The 17,627-nt window shown below is 37.2% G+C and overlaps 1 protein-coding gene across 1 annotated transcript; it reads right to left on the reverse strand.

The window, feature by feature from the left end:
• Positions 1-5,394: 5,394 nt before the first annotated feature.
• LOC135231830 (olfactory receptor 5W2-like) lies at positions 5,395-6,249 on the reverse strand. The gene has a single exon (XM_064289025.1). It carries the CDS (start codon positions 6,247-6,249, stop codon positions 5,395-5,397), a length of 855 nt encoding a protein of 284 aa, XP_064145095.1.
• Between the last annotated feature and the right edge of the window lie 11,378 nt (positions 6,250-17,627).

Below are 17,627 nucleotides of genomic sequence, written 5' to 3' on the forward strand. Positions count from 1 at the left end.
ACAATTGAAAGAATTAACAAGACCAAAAGCTAGTTCTTTGAAAAAATCAACAAAATTGATAAACCACTGGCCAAACTGACAAAAGAAATATGGGAGAGGATGCGAATAACCCAAATAAGAAATGAGACGTGCGATACTACAACAGACAGAACTGAAATTAAAAGAATCATATTTAGATTACTATGAAAAATTGTACTGTAGCAAATTTGAAAACCTAGAAGAAATAGATGAATCCCTAGAAACACACTACTTACCTAAATTCACAGAAACAGAGGTAGAACAACTAAACAGACCGAAAATGAAAGAAGAGATTGAAAAGGTAATCAAAAAACTCCAAACAAAAACAGCCCTGGCCTGGACGGCTTCACTGCAGAGTTCTACCAAACTTTCAGAGAAGAGTTAACACCACTACTACTAAAGGTATTTCAGAGCATAGAAAAGGACGGAATATTCCCAAACTCATTCTATGAAACCAGGATATCCCTGATACCAAAACCAGGGAAAGACACCAAAAAAAAAGAAAATTACAGACATATCACTCATGAACTTAGATGCAAAAATCCTCAACAAAATTCTAGCCAATAGAATTCAACAGCATATCAAAAAAATAATTCACCATGACCATGTGGGATTCATACCAGCTATGCAGGGATGGTTCAACATTAGAAAAACTATCAATGTGATCCATCATATATAAATAAAACAAAAGACAAGAATCACATGATTTTATCAATTGATGCAGAAAATGCATTTGACAAAGTTCAACACCCATTCATGGTAAAAATTCTCAGCAAAATAAGAATAGAAGGAAAATTCCTCGGCATAATAAAGGGCATTTATACAAAGCCAACACCCAAAATTATCCTAAATGGAGAGAGCCTGAAAGCATTCCCTTGAGATCAGGAACCAGACAAGGATACCCTTTATCACTGCTCTTATTCAACATAGTGCTGGAGGTGCTAGCCAAGAGCAATTAGGCTCGATAAAGAAATAAACGGCATCCAGATTGGCAAGGAAGAAGTAAAAGTGTCTCTATTTGCAGATGACATGATCTTATACACAGAAAACCCTAAGGAATCCTCAAGAAAAAAGTGAAAATGATAGAAGAGTTCAGCACTGTATCAGGATACAAGATAAACATAAAAAATAAGCTGGATTCCTCTACACGAACAAAAAGAACATTGAAGAGGAAATCACCAAATCAATACCATTCACAGTAGCCCCCAAGAAGATAAAATCCTTGGGAATAAATCTTACCACAGATGTAAAAGACTTATACAAAGAATACTACAAAACACTTCTGCAAGAAACCAAAAGAGACCTACACAAGTGGAAAAACATACCTTGCTCATGGATAGGAAGACTTAACATTATAAAAATGTCTATTCTACCAAAAGTGATCGATACATTTAATGCAGCTGAGATCCAAATTCCAATGACACTTTTTAATGAGATGGAAAAACAAATCACCAACTTCATATGGAAGAACAAAGTGAGAGGCCTACTGCACCTGATTTTAGAGCCTATTATACTGCCACAGTAGTCAAAACAGCCTGGTACTGGCACAACAACAGATACACAGACCAATGGAACAGAATTGAGAATGCAGACATAAATGCATCCGCATATGAGCAGTTGATATTTGACAAAGGCCCCAAAGCAGCTAAATGGGGAAAAGACAATCTTTTTAACAAACTGTGCTGGCATAATTGGATATCCATCTGCAAAAAAAATGAAACAATACCCATACCTCACACCATGCACAAGAAGGAGCTCAAAATGGATCAAAGAACTAAATATATGATCTAAAATGATAAAGATCATGGAAGAAAAGTAGGGACAACATTTGGAGCCGTAATACATGGAATAAACAGTATACAAAACATTACTAACAATGCAGAAGAAAAACTAGATAACTGGGAGCTCCTAAAATTCAAACACCTCTACTCATCCAAAGACTTCACCAAAAGAGTAAAAAGATTACCTACAGACTGAGAAAAAGTTTTTAGCTATGACATTTCTGATCAGTGCCTGATCTCTAAAATCTACATGATACCGCAAAAACTCAACTGCAAAAAGGTAAATAACCCAATGAAAAAATGGACAAAAGATATGAAGAGACACTTCACTACGGGAGACATTCAGGTGGCTGATAAATACATGAGGAAATGCTCAGATCATTAGCCATTACAGAAATGAAAATCAAAACTACAATGAGATTCTATCTCACTCCAACAAGGCTGGCCTTAATGCAAAAAACACGAAATAATAAATGTTGGAGAGGCTGTGGAGAGACTGGAACACTTATACATTGCTGGCGGGATTGTAAAATGGTACAACCACTTTGGATATTGATTTGGTGCTTCCTTAAAAAAGCTAGAAATAGAATTACCATACTATTCAGCAATCCCATTCCTTGGAATATATCCTAGAGAAATAAGAGCCTTTACACAAACAGATATATGTACGCCCATGTTCATTGCAGCACTGTTTACAATAGCAAAAAGTTGGAAGCAACCAAGGTGCCCATCAACAGATGAATGGATAAATAAATTGTGGTATATTCACACAATGGACTACTATGCATCAATAAATAACAGTGATGAATCTGTGAAACATTTATAACATGGAGGAATCTAGAAGGCATTATGCTGAGTGAAATTAGTCAGATGCAAAAGGACAAATATTGTATAAGACCACTGTTATAAGAACTTGAAAAATTGTTTAAACAGAAAAGAAAATACTCTTTGATGGTTACTAATATTCACCAATTAGATAGTAGATAAGAACTACTTTAGATGAAGGGAACGAGAACACACAATACAGGGAAGGTTAGCACAACTGGACTAAACCAAAAGCAAAGAAGTTTCCTGAATAAACTGAACGCTTTGAAGGCCAGGGTAGCAGGGTTGGGGGTTTGGGGACTATGGTTTCATGGGACATCTTAGTCAATTGGCATAATAAAATCTGTTAAGAAAACATTCTGCATCCCACTTTGGAGGGTGGCGTCTAGGGTCTTAAACGTTAGCAAGCGGCTATCTAAGATGCATCAATTGGTCTCAACCCACCTGTACCAAAGGAGAATGAAGAACACCAAGGACACATGGTAATTACGAGCCCAAGAGACAGAAAGGGCCACATAAACCAGAGACTATATCAACCTGAGACCAGAAGAACTGGGTGGTGCGTGGCTAAATCGAAGACTGCCCTGACAGGGAATACAACAGAGAACCCCTGAGGGAGCAGGAGAGCAGTGGGATGCAGACCCCAAATTTTCATAAAAAGACCAGACTAAATGGTCTAACTGAGACTAGAAGGACCCTGGTAGTCATGGCCCCCAGACCTTCTGTTGCCTCAGGGCAGGAACCATTCCCAAAGCCAACTCCTCAGACATGGATCGTACTGGACAATAGGTTGGAGAGGGATGCTGGGGAGGAGTGAGCTTCTTGGATCTGGTGGACACTTGAGGGTAGATGAGAGGGTAGAGGGGGTTAGAAGCTGGCCGAATGGACACGAAAAGAGAGAGTGGAGGGGGGAGCGGGCTGTCTCATTAGAGGGAGAGCAATTGGGAGTATGTAGCAAAGTGTATATAAGTTTTTGTGTGGGAGACTGACTTGATTTGTAAACTTTCACTTAAAGCACAATAAAAATTAAAAAAAAAAGTACCCAAATGAAAGCTTTTTGTTTCTCAAGTAATTAATATGGGTATCTTCATAGATCCTTTATCCCTAATAACCACAATCATATTATGAACTTTCTTACGAGTTATAAAAAATACATTCAAGGCTTATACTATTTCCTCAGTTAACTTTGTTTTTACTGCCATGTAAACATCACTCAAAAAATGTTATCGAGTATGTTGACTTGATTATATATGTTTTCCCCTTCTATGGCATGGATACAACGCAGGTGTTTATTATAACAAGGATGAAACACTCATCATCACAGAGTACTCTCAATCTCAGTTTATACACAATGTTTTAACAAACCACATGACAGATAAAATGATGACTTGAGGAGAGGTTAGATTCTGAACCAAGGCTAGAGGAATTTGTCCAGTCCTGAGATGGGGTGTGGAGTAGGGAGGGGGGATGAAAGGAAGTCTTCCTAGATGAAGGATGGGGGGAGTTAAGAGCTACAGCACAAGGATGAACTTCACCAAGTCTTTCTTTTTGCTTTTTCATATCTAATAAATTGGGGCTTCATTTTCTCTAAAAACATTGTCATATACACTTCATCATCACTAATTGCCAATCCTTCTTCCTCAAATACTTTCCTCTCGCCAATTGACATGTCCATTCATAATTTAGATCAGAAACTACATGTCCCCATTTCAAAGACTCTTTTCTTCTTTGCAGAGTAGATTTAGACATCTTACTCTGGATTAAGAGCACCTTACCTTTTTATTTCTTAACGTTTTACAGTTTGTTATAAATTCTGTGAATAATTATCTAATTACTGTTTGTCAGTTACACAAGGTTATAGGATTCATTAGTACAGACACTATGGAATTGATCATAAAATACAAATCACCAAGAAGTACAATAGGCACTAAATAAACACACAGCTTTAAGAATAATTCAGGTAATGCAAGAAAGAAACTATTATAGTTTGAACTGTATCCCCCTAAATGTGTACCAGCTTGGACAGGCCATGATTCCCAGTATGTGTGGTTGTCCTCCATTTTGTGATCTAATGTTATTATCTCTGTGTTATAAATCCTAACTTCTATGATGTTAATGAGGAGGACACAATCTACAGGATTAGATTGTGTCATCAGTCAATCTCTTTTGAGATAAAAATCAAGAGGAGAGGGAACTACTACCACCAAGAAAAAAGGAGCAGAGAGTGTCATTTGGACCCTGGGTGCTTGTGCTAAGAAGCTTCTAGACCAGGGGAATATTGATGACAAAGACCTTCCTCCAGAGTCAGCACAAAGAGAAAGACTTCTCCTGGAGCTGGTACCCTGAATTCTAACTTTTACCTTTCTAGGCTGTGAGAGAATAATTCTTTCTTTGTTATAGTCATCCACTTGTGGTATTTCTGTTATAGCAACACCAGTTAACTAGGACAGAAACATTGAACAAATAAGACTTTGGCACACTTAGGAGACAAAACTCTTTGCAAAATTAGAGAGTACTGTGCTTAAATTGAAAACACATAAAAATTATAGAATGTTTAGGAAACTACCTAACATCTGGTATAGTTGAGAATTTATATAAATACTCATTGTGTTAAAGTATTTGAGATCACATTGTTCTATACTAAATGATTTGAAGAAAACAACTGTTTATGTGTGTGTATAACTATTTAAAACAGCTTTTTATTTTTCAGTTTTTCCAGAGCCTCTTTCACCTTTCACATCCTTGTTCCGTAGACTATAAATCAGAGGGTTTAACATGGGGATGACAAGGGTATAAAAAATGAGGTCACTTTGTCTTGCTCTAGAGAGTAGGCAGAACTTGTTTGGAAATACATAAAGAGCATAGTTCCCTGGAAAATCGCAACAGCCGTTAAGTGAGAGGTGCAGGTGGAGAAAGCTTTGAACCTTCCCTCAGCAGAGTGGATCTTTAAGACTGAGAAGATGATGTAACAGTAAGAGACAAGAACCCCTGAAATGGTACTCAGTTCAATGAAGCCAAAAACAGTGAATAATGCCAACTCATTGACCTGAATATCAGAACAGGAAAGGAGGAAAAGTGGAGGTAAATCACAGAAGAAATGATTAATTTCATTTGACCCACAGAAACATAAGCGGAAAGTTAGCGTGGTGTGTATCAAAGCGTCCACCATGCCCACCAGGTAAACCCCAGCCATGAGCACGGAGCACACCCCGCTGGACATGTTGACTGTATAGAGCAAGGGGTTGCTAATGGCCTTGTACCTATCAAAGGCCATCACTGCCAGCAGGAGACACTCAGAATCTGCAAAGACACAGAAGATGAAGAATTGCAGAGCACAGCCATAGAAAGAAATTGATTTGTCTTTTGTTAAGAGGTCCACCAGCATCTTGGACCCAATTGCTGTGGAATAACAGAGGTCACAGAAGGAGAGGTGGCTGAGGAAAAAGTACACTGGAGTTTGAAGCTGGGAGTCCATTTTAATTAAAATGATCATTCCAAGATTTGCCATAAGAATAATGAGATATATGACGAGAAATGTGGCAAATATGGTTGCTTTGATCTCAGGGTTATTAGTAATTCCCAAGAGGTGGAATTCAGTCAATGAAGAACAATTTTTTCCATCCATTCTTCTTTGATCTTGTTCTAAACTGCTACGGGAATGACAAGAAGGTTATAGATCAGGGTTTAACTATGTTAAAAAAAAAATACGTAAAATACTGTCTGTAAGGCAGAACACTTTCTCTCTGTAAATTGTCTTCTTTATCCTCAGAATGTAGCCCAGATAAATGTCATTGTTAGACAGACATTGTTATGTTATTGAAAAATAAATAAATAAATGCCTGGAACAGGAGGTTTAAATCTAAATCTGTATATCAGTCTTGACATATGTCGTTTGTGTTAGTTTCTCCTGTCTTAGCTCAGACAGTAGCTTTGATTAAATCTAAAGCTAAGTCCAGATGCAAAATAATATTAAAGAAACACTAAAGTTAGAGCCACAAAGCCAGAAGACACACACCTAACAGTCTGACAGGTAAAAATAAATACCCCTTTGGACAAAAAAAAAAAAAAAAATTCACATTTATTGTATTCATCCAGAAACATAATTGATTTTAAGATCTAACAACAATAAGTAATACTCCATATAAACTAATAAATGAAATTGATTAAGCTACTGTTTTTCTCTATGATGTCTTTTGATTCTACTGATTAAACATGAATGGACCATGTCTTACTCCACTTTCCTATCACACTTCATCTTGGTTTGCTGAACTTTTACAACCCAGTTATATGACTGACCTGAACCCAAAGGATAAGTCCATTGACAAACTGAAGAGAAGTGATACAAAGGGAAAAACAGAATTAACACACATTTGCATCTCTTTGGATTATTGAATTGAATTTTCCATAAAAAATGCAAATGGGAAGAGGGGTAATAAATGTTTCAGACTTATAAAGGGTTCATTTTCTTGTTTATGTGTCTGTGTGTGTGAATGTCTGTTGGTGTATAAAAATTGAAATGTGAATGGTAGTCTGATTTTTTTTTCTGTACTTCAGTATTTTTTTTTTCAGTATTATTTTGTATGGTCCATATGAACTTGAATTTATACATATTGGTATTCTTAGTGTGATACCTCTGTTATGGTTGGAATAACACTAAAAGAAAGCTTAAATTCACATGTATAGTGATGTCACTTGAGTGGTAACAAAAAGTAATTTCCTTAGGAATTTTAGTAAAAATATAAATTAATAAAATATCTCCTTTACTCATACAAAATGAGGTCAGTCCAATTCACACAGCTTCAATCATAAAATATTACAGTTTGATTGTTTGACTGCAGAGTTTATTTAATTGAATTAGTAGGTATAAAATGATTTATTTATAAATTCCTCAATATTTGATTCCTCAATTTTCAAAAAAATTTTTTTTCTGCAGTCTTTTAATTTGTCAATTCAGGATCCTACCTGAGATGAGCATGTCTTTCTCTTCTGATTTTGGGCAGGTGAACACGAGGCAGGGCACGCTTTATTTTTCTTAGTGACATTTGGGACTTAAATCTCTAAAGGCTCTGCTCTCATTTTTTGTGTCATACAAACATGTGACTAATTAGATCCCTGGATCTGCATCTTTCCCCTGTGAATGCTGCACCTTTTTTTAACAAAGCCTGAAGTTTTCATTCAAAGTGATCAATGTTGAGTAACAACAATTGAGTCTAACGCTATGCTTTATAGCTACCTTGACTCTGCACCCTCCTCTAGTCAAATCGCACATCTAATGAAGCTCGGATAGACTTGCTACTGTATGATTTTCATCTTGTTTCTATTGTTCACCCTGTTTCTTTCATTTCTGAGACAAAGATCTTCACTTCTGCATTTAGAAACAAGACAATCTTTCTTATTTGGTTACTCTTTATTTTCATTAATCATTGTCTGTTTCACTCTCCCCAACCACATACCAACCACCCCCAATCCAATGATTTTATGACTGTATAGCATTCATTACACATAACCCACTATGTCATGAATTATTATGTTTTTCTGTTTATAGTTGACATTCTCACAGTCTCTAGAACAAAAGTTTTCAAAAGTAATTGATCATTAATTGTTTGGTCTTAAATATCTTCTGGTTGTCTGGAAAAAATGAACAAAGACTAGAAATAATCAGACTTCAAGGGCTGTTTCTCTCATAGAATTGATAGTTGTGAGGATGCTCTTTTTAAGAACACACATGTGATAGAAGGATGCTTTCAAGAAAAAATAAGCTCAGTTCTATTCTCTCTCTTTCTCTAATACCGAAATTATGCATAAAATATGCAACAAGTCAAAAATTTCTTTATGTACAAAGTTCAGTGCAATTATATTATTCAAGTTATGCAACCATTTTCACTATCCTTTTCCAAATCATTCCATTACCATTAACATAAACTCAATATCCCTTAAGAAAAAATTCCCTCTCTCCCCTTCCTTCTCACCCTTGATAGCCACTAAATAATCTTCGGTTTCTATATATTTGCTTACTTCATAGAAATGAGATCATACAGTGTTTGTTCTTTTGAGACTGACTTATTTAGCTCAGAATGATGTTAAGTTTCATCCATGTCGTAGCATGCGTCAGGATTTCATTTCTCTTTATGGGTGACTAGCATTCCACTGGAAACCCTGGTGGTGTAGTGGTTAAGTGCTACGACTGCTAACCAAAGGGTCGACAGTTTGAATCCACCAGGCACTTCTTGGAAACTCTACGGGGCAGTTCTCCTCTGCCCTATAGGGTCGCTATGAGTCGGAATCAACTTGACGGCACTGGGTTTAGTATTCCATTGTGTATGTACCACATTTTGTTTATCTACATTTTGTTTATTTTAAAAATAATCTTTCAGCAACACACACTGGTGATGGTTGCACAACATAATTATCGCAACGGATGTCACTGAATTGTAACTGAAAAGAGTTAATTGACATATGTTTTGTTATACACATATTTTACCAAAATAAATTTTACTTAAATTATACATAAAACATATCTTTTATGTTCAATTATTTATGGCAGTACACTGAAAATTGCTGGATATTGGACATGTGATTTTTTTTCCCACTCAACCCTCCCCCTAACCCCGTAGATATCAGTGTACTACGCCACCCTCCCTAAAATTTAGTCTACCATCTTGGCTTGATCGGACTTCTTCATCAGGGCCCAGAGTTAAATCATGCTTCCACCTTGTTCTGAAACATAAAAATATCCATCCCGTCTTCCTTCCATGTGTTTTAAGTACCTTTTTGTTCAGGAATGGGCTTTCAGGGGCACAAGTATGAACTTAAATATAGTCCATCGTAGCTTCCTTACTAAATGGCAGGTATTTTTCACATATTAACTTATCACCATACATTATTTATTGTATTATCTTGTGCATCCTGAGTTTTCTCTAGCAATCTCATTATATAAATGTGGAAAGTAAGACCCAGAAATGATAACTAAACACCTGAAGGATCATGGACATTAAGTTATCTGACTCCAGAACACTTGCTCTCAATTGATTCCTGACTACAGTCTTATGAAACAAACCATTCTTTAAAAAATAAAATCTCTTTGCTACTCTCTTGGAACGTTATAGTGCTTTTATGTTAAAACCAAATTTGGAAATGCACTGAAATAGTAATCCACAGATTGTTAGAGATCTAAGAGAACTTATACATCGTCAAAGTTCCACTTTTAAAGCCAGGCAGAATTCCGGCCATAATAGAGGACAGAGGTGTGCAAATAGAAAGTGTCAACAGATTTGAAACATAATCTGTTTTATCTATTTTAGACAAACACTTGAACATTATTAACTTTGTTGTGAAATGGGCTACTATATTGCACAATTCCAGGGAGGTCGTAGAAAATAAGAAAATTGGTGTCACCCGAAGTTGTGCAAGGTGGTAGACCTGTGGAAGTTCACTGCATTGGCCACATTCTGAGTGATATTTGATAAATGTGAATTGTTGCAGGATACTGACAAGAATATATTTCTGTGATTATTAAACACCTACTATTGATACTTTTAGGTAACGAATAATAATTACGCATACTCATGGTATGTTGTATCTTTTTTTATTGTGCTTTAGGTGAAAGTTTACAAATCAAAGTCATTCTCTCACACAAAAATGTATATACATTTTGCTATATACTCCTAATTGCTCTCCCCCTAATGAGACAGCACACTACTTTCATCCACTCTCTCTTTTAGTGTCCATTCAGCCAGCTTCTGATCCCCTCCGGTCTCTCATCTCTCTCTTTTAGCGTCCATTCAGCCAGCTTCTGATCCCCTCTGGTCTCTCATCTCCCCTCCAGACAGGAGATGCCAACATAGTGCCATGTGTCTACTTGATCCAAGAAGCTCGTTCTTCACCAGTATCATTTTCTATCCCTTGTCCAGCCCAATCCCTGTCGGAAGAGTTGGCTTAGGGAATGGTTCCTGCCTTGTGCTTACAGAAGGTCTGAGGACCATGACCACCAGGGTGCTGCTAGTCTCAATCAGATCACTAATTCTGGTCTTTTTACAAGAATTTGGGGTTTGTATCCCCCTGCTCTCCTGCTCCCTCAGGGGTTATCTGTTGTGTTCCCTGTCAGGGCAGTCATTGGTTGTGGCTGGGCACCAACTAGTTCTTCTAGTCTCAGGCTGATGTAGTCTCTGATATATGAGGCCCTTTCTGTCTCTTGGGTTCATAATTACCTTGTGTCCTTGGTGTTCTTCATTCTCCATTACTCTAGGTAGGTTAAGACCCACTGATGCATCTTAGATGGCTGCTTGCTAGAGTTTAAGACCCCAGATGCCACTCTCCAAAGTGAGATACAGAATGTTTTCTTAGTAGATTTTATTATGCCAATTGACTTAGATGTTCCCCAAAACCATGATCCCAAACCCTTGCCCCTACTACACTGGCCTTCGAAGTGTTCAGTTTATTCAGGAAACTTCTTTGCTTTTGGTTTAGTCCAGTTGTGCTGACCTCTCCTATGTCATGTGTTTCCTTTCCATTCACCTAAAATAGTTCTTATCTACATCTAATTAGTGAATACACATCTCCCTCCTTCCCTCCCCCCGCAACCATCAAAGAATATTTTCTTCTCTGTTTAAACTATTTCTTGAGTTCTTATAGTAGTGGTCTTATACAATATTTGTCCTTTTTTCAACTGATAATTTCACTCAGCATAATGCCTTTCAGATTCCTCCATTTTATGAAATGTTTCCCAGATTCATCACTGTTCTTTATTGATGCGTAGTATTCCATTGTGTGAATATACCATAATTTATTTATCCATTCATCTGTTGATGGGCACCTTGATTGCTTCCAACTTTTTGCTATTGTAAACAGTGCTGCAATGAACATGGGTGTGGATGTACCTGTTCGTGTAAAGGATCTTGTTTCTCTAGGATATATGCCAAGGGGTAGGATTGCTGGATTGTATGGCAGTTCTATTTCTACCTTTTTAAGGAAGTGCCAAATCGATTTTCATGGTGGATGTACCATTTTACATTCCCACCAGCAGTGTGTAAGTGTTCCAGTCTCTCCACAAGCTCTCCAACATTTATTATTTTGTGTTTTTTGGATTAATGCCAGCCTTGTTGGAGATGGAATCTCATTGTAGTTTTGATTTGCATTTCTCCAATGGCTAATGGTGGCGTAATGGTTAAGTACTACAGCTGCTAACCAAAAGGTCGGCAGTTCGAATCTGCCAGGCGCTCCTTGGAAACTCTATTGGGCAGTTCTACTCTGTCCTATAGGGTCGCTATGAGTCGGAATCGACTCGAAGGCAGTCGGTTTGGTTTTCTGGTTTTGTAATGGCTAATGATCATGAGCATTTTTTCACGTATCTGTTAGCTACCTCAATGTCATCTTTAGTGAAGTGCCTGTTCATATCTTTTGCCCGTTTTTTTTAATAGGGTTATTTGTCTTTTTGTAGTTGATTTTTTGCAATATCATGTACATTTTAGAGATCAGACGCAGATTGGAAATGTCATAGCTAAAAGCTTTTTCTCAGTCTGTAGGTAATCTTTTTACTCTTTTGGTGAAGTCTTTTTTTTTTTTGGATGAGAAGGTACAGTGAGGCCTCCCACCTTGTTCTTTTTCGGTAATGCTTTGCTTATCTGGGGCCTCTTTCCCTTCCATAAGAAGTTGGTGATTTGTTTCTCCATCTCATTAAAAAATGTCCTTGGAATTCAGATTGCAATTGCATTGTATCTATAGAATGCTTTTGGTAGAATAGACATTTTTACAGTGTTGTGTTCCTGTCTATGAAGGAGGTATGTTATTCCACTTATATAGGTCTCTTTTGGTTTCTTATAGTAGCATTTTGTAGTTTTCTTTGTATAAGTCTTTCAACATCTCTGGTGAGATTTGTTCCTAAGCATTTTATTTTCTTGGGGGCTACTGTAAATGATATTGATTTGATGATTTCCTCTTTTATTTTTTTTGGTTGTTGGTGGTGTAGAGGAATCCAACTGATTTTTATATGTTTATCTCATATTCTGATTCTCTGCTGAACTCTTCTATTAGTTTCAGTAGTTTTTTTTGAGGATTCTTTGGGATTTTCTGTGTATAAGATCATGTCATCTGCAAATAGAGATTGTTTTACTTCTTCCTTGCCTATCTGGATGCCCTTTATTTCTTTATCTAGCCTAATTGTTCTGGTTAGGATCTCCAGCACAGTGTTGAATAACGGTGGTGATAAAGGGCATCCTTGTCTGGTTCCTGACCCCAAGAGGAATGCTTTCAGACTCTCTCCACTCAGGATGGTGTTGGCTGTTGGCTTTGTATAAATGCCTTTTATTTATGTTGAGGAATTTTCCTTCTATTCCCATTTTGCTGAGAGTTTTTATCATGAATGGGTGTTGGACTGTGTCAAATGCCTTTTCTGAATCAGTTGATCAGATCATGTGGTTCCTATCTTTGGTTTTATTTATATGATAGATTACATTACTTGTTTTTCTAATGTTGAACCATCCCTGCATAGTTGATATGAATCCCACTTGGCCATGGTGAATTTTTTTTTTTTTTTGATATGAAGTTGAATTCTATTGGCTAGAATTTTGTTGAGAATTTTTGCATTTATGTTCATGAGGGATATAAGTATGTAATTATCTTTTTTTGTGGTGTCTTTCCCTGGTTTTGGCATCAGGGGTATGTTGGCTTCATAGAATGAGTTTGGGTGTATTCCGTCATTTTCTATGTTCTGAAATACCTTTACTAGTAGTGGTGTTAACTCTTCTTTGAAAGTTTGGTAGAACTCTGCAGTGAAGCTGTCCAGGCCAGAGTTTTTTTTTGTTGGGAGTTTTTGATTACCTTTTCAATCTTTTCTATTGTTATGGGTCTATTTAGTTGTTCTACCTCTGTTTGTGTTAGTTTAGGTAAGTAGTGTTTTTCTAGGAATTCATTTATTTCTTCTAGGTTTTCAAATTTGCTAGAGTACAATTTTTAATACTAATCTGATATGATTCTTTTAATTTCATTTGGGCCTGTTGTAATATCACCCATCTTATTTCTTATTCGGGTTATTTGCTTCCTCTCCTGTTTTTCTTTTGTCAGTTTGGACAGCGGTTTATCAATTTTGTTGATTTTTTCAAAAAAACAGCTTTTGGTCTTGTTAATTCTTTCAATTGCTTTTCTGTTTTCTATTTCATTTAGTTCTGCTCTAATTTTTATTATTTGTTTCCTTCCGGTGCCTGATATTGATTTTCTAACCAGATAACTCTCTTTAGTATTTCTTGTAGTTTTGGCTTGGTTTTTATGAATTCCCTAAACTTCTGTTTATCAGGAAATGTCTTAATTTCACCTTCATATTTAAGAGACAGTTTTGCTGGATATATAATCCTTGGCTGACAATGTTTTCCCTTCAATTCTTTACATAAGTCATCCCATTGTCTTCTTACCTGCATGGTTTCTGATGAGTAGTCCAAGGTTTTTCTTATTGACTTTCCTTTGTAGGTAACTTTTTTGTTTATCCCCAGCTGCTCTTAAAATTCTCTCTTTATCTTGGGTTTTGGCAAGTTTGATTATTATATGTCTTGGTGACATTCTTTTTAAAATCCTCCTTATGTGGAGTTCGATTAGCATCTTGGATAGATATCTTCTCATCTTTCACGATATCAGGAAAATTTTCTGGCAAAAAATCTTCAACAATTCTCTCTGTATTTTCTGTTATCCCTTCCTGTTCTGGCACTCCAATCATTCTTAGGTTATTTCTCTTGATAGGGTCCCACATGATTCTTAAGTTTTCTTCATTTTTTAAAGTTCTTTTATCTGATTTTTCTTCAAAAATGTTGGTGCCATGTGCTTTATCTTCAAGTTCACAAATTCTGCCTTCCACTTGCTCAGTTCTGCTCCTCAGACTTTCTTTCAAATTGCCTAATTCTGTAATGTTATTGTTAATCTTCTGAATTTCTGATTGCTCTCTGTCCATGAATTTTTCCAGCTTATTAAAGTTTTCATTATGTTCCTGAATAACCTTTTATTTTCCTCAACTGCTTTATCTGTGTGCTCCTTTGCTTGTCCTGCATATTTTCTGATTTCCTTCCTGATATCTTGAAGTGTTCTTTATAATAATCTTTTGTATTCTGCGTCTGGTAATTCCAGGAATGTACTTTCATCTAGAAGATCCTTTGATTCTTTGTTTTGAGGGCTTGTTGAAGTGATCACAGTCTGTTTATGTTATTTGATATTGACTGTTGTCTCCAAGCCATCTATAAGTTATTGTATTAGTTTATTTTATGTTTGCTTACTTATCCTAGCTTCTTGCTTTGTTTTGTTTTGATATACTCAAATGGGTTGTTTGAGTAAGGTAGCTTGATTATTTTCACCTCGAAGCTCTGATGTCCTGTCCCCAGATGGCTAGAGCTGTTACCAGGTATATCAGTCTAGGAATCCATTCACGTTTTTTGTATGGATTCAGCTCAGGTGTCCAGATAACTGCTCATCAAGTGTGTGGTACAGGCTCTGTCTGATAGTCTTAGAGGAGCAGGGGTGATTGGTGTAGGTACCAGTATCTGGCTGCAGCAGGGAGTCACACTCAGAACAAGGCATGGGTCTGATAACTGTCCCCCAAATGTCTCTGAGGAAAGCATGTCCTTCTTCCCTAGAGTGTACAAGTGGGTGGGTTCTGCAGACAGAGCATAGGCACCTAATGTTTTTGGTTGTAAGGCCTGGGAGGTACCAGTTATCCCTGGATCCCTGCCGCAGGTGGCTGGGTGACCTGAGTGGAGCCACCAGTCCTTAGGCCCCTGATGTGGGTAGGTGAGGACCCAGTTTAATAGGCAAATCAGTGTCAAATATCAAACACCCACCTCTCCACCGCACAGCTGAAACTGTTGTAGTCTGCCAACAAGGGCCTATTCTCCTGAAATAGGCCCACACAGTCCATGCAGGGGGGAAAGGTACTAAAAGCCCATGGACTGGTTATGCCTGGACAGGAGCCGCTTCTGTCCTGAGTTCCCCCGGTTACCTTTCCCCAGGTTATCGTTTCTCCCAACTATGATTTTATCCCTTCTCTAAGGCCAGGAGGATGGCTCTAGGCACTCAACAGGGTCTATCTCAGGCCCAGGGAAATCAACAGCCAATGAAGCCTGCTTGGGGGTGGGGGATGTGGTAAAATATATGCAAGTATTTACCTTTTGCTGAGAGCACTGTTCTTCTCTGGTTCTGGAGGTGTGAGTAGGCCGTGTGTTTGGCTGATTCTCCCCGAGGAAACTGCAGCTGAACGCTAGTATCGGCCCACTGCAGCCACTTCCGGGGATGGTGCCTGAAGGTTCCCGGTGACTCAGGTCTGTTAACTCCTCTCTGCTTCTGAACCGTTTCTTCCTCCCCAGCTGCTCAGTTCGTTTTCTAACTTTGCCTTTGATGTTCAGGGCTCCTAGCTTGTCATAAATATACTGCTTTCATTTGTTTTTTTTTTTGGGGTCTTTTTGGTAAGAGGGCTCACCAGAAGAGTCTGTCTATTCTGCCATCTTGGCCCCGCCTTCAGTAGGGTGTATCTTAATGCAGTTCATTTATTTCTTTACCACACACACAAAAAAAAAAAAAAAAAAAATTGCAAAATTTGCATATATAGAAAAAAATGTTGCATGTTTAAAGGCAGTAATGTCATTCTTGGTCACTTTCTTCTGATTTCTTTCAAAACTAATTTTCCCCTCAAGTGGTTCCCTGTGTATTGGGATGCCAAATTTCACTGGTAACACTCTGATTAGGCAAGATGCAGACATTCCTACCAAAACATGGCTGTCCCTCTGGACCATGTATTCTAACTTCCTTTCCACTCTCCCCAGTAAAACCTGAGCCATGGTGGCCATATTCCTATTAAAAATTGGATACCCTAACTTCCCAAAGGAATTCATGTTTAATTAAAGATGGATTCCTTAAAGCATGGGAAAAATATGTCATAATGTGGAAGTTAAGACACCAGAGACAAGTGAGGGAAAAAAAAGCATATATATATATACACATGTTTGTGTGTGTGTATCTAAACAACTTTTTTAGTTCCTCTAATTTAATGCTATGTAGACAACTCTCTATTTATAAACCTATCTCCTTCAGAAAGTAGTTATCTTGCCTTGAGGCATGGGCTATTACCAAATAAATTCAGTGCGTTTACTGGTATCAGTGTACCTTAAGTCTCCTTGTAAGACAGCAAATTTTAATAATAAAAGAAATATAACTCATCAAAATCATCAGTTCTGAGTTATAAGACAGTCTGTGGGCCATAGTCTTTCTTGGGGGTTCTTCCAGTCTCCGTAAGACCAGTTAGTCTGGTCATATTTTTTTGTCTGACTTTGAATTTTGTTTTTCCTGCTCTGTCCAGGGCCCTCTGTTGTGAACTCTGTAAGAGTGGTTGGCGATGGTAGCCAGGTACCATCTAGTTCTTCTGGGCTCAGGCTGATGGAAGTTGTGGTACTGGTGATCCATCAGTCCTTTGGACTATCATTTCCCTTGTATCTTTGGTTTTCTTCATCTCCTTTGGTCTGAAAGGGATAGGACCAGTTGATGAAAGTTGCACCTTTAATTTTACAAAAAATATGTTGAACTCTATTATTGTACACAAGATATGTTGCACTCTATTCTATACAAGGCATTGTTAAAAGTCTAAATTTATAATATTAAAATTCTGAAATCTCCTACAGTCAAATGGTGAATAGACTATTTTTAGAAAACCCTTTTGGTGTGTAATGTATGTAGAGAATATTCAATAAGTGTACTGTTAAACAAATTTTCACAAAATAAAAACACCTTTGAAACTAGTATCCATACCAAGAAATAGAATATTACCAGAATCCTTAGAGCCTTCTAGGTGCTACTTATAACATATAAGCCCATTACCCACCAGGTTTACTAAATTTTATTATTATAGATTTTTTTTTCACCCATACTTGAGTGGATACTTCTGAAGAGTGAATACTTGTGGTTTTTTTTTTTTTTTTCTTTGACCAATACATGAGAGGATGTACTGTTTTCATCAATAACAGATTTGTGAGATCCATCCTT

The sequence above is a fragment of the Loxodonta africana genome, chromosome 7 (genome assembly GCF_030014295.1).
Source record: "Loxodonta africana isolate mLoxAfr1 chromosome 7, mLoxAfr1.hap2, whole genome shotgun sequence".
NCBI lineage: Eukaryota > Metazoa > Chordata > Mammalia > Proboscidea > Elephantidae > Loxodonta > Loxodonta africana.

Excerpts from the sequence above, each read along its gene's own strand:
- LOC135231830 (XM_064289025.1), bottom strand. The coding sequence starts at position 6,249 with ATGGATGGAAAAAATTGTTCTTCATTGACTGAATTCCACCTCTTGGGA.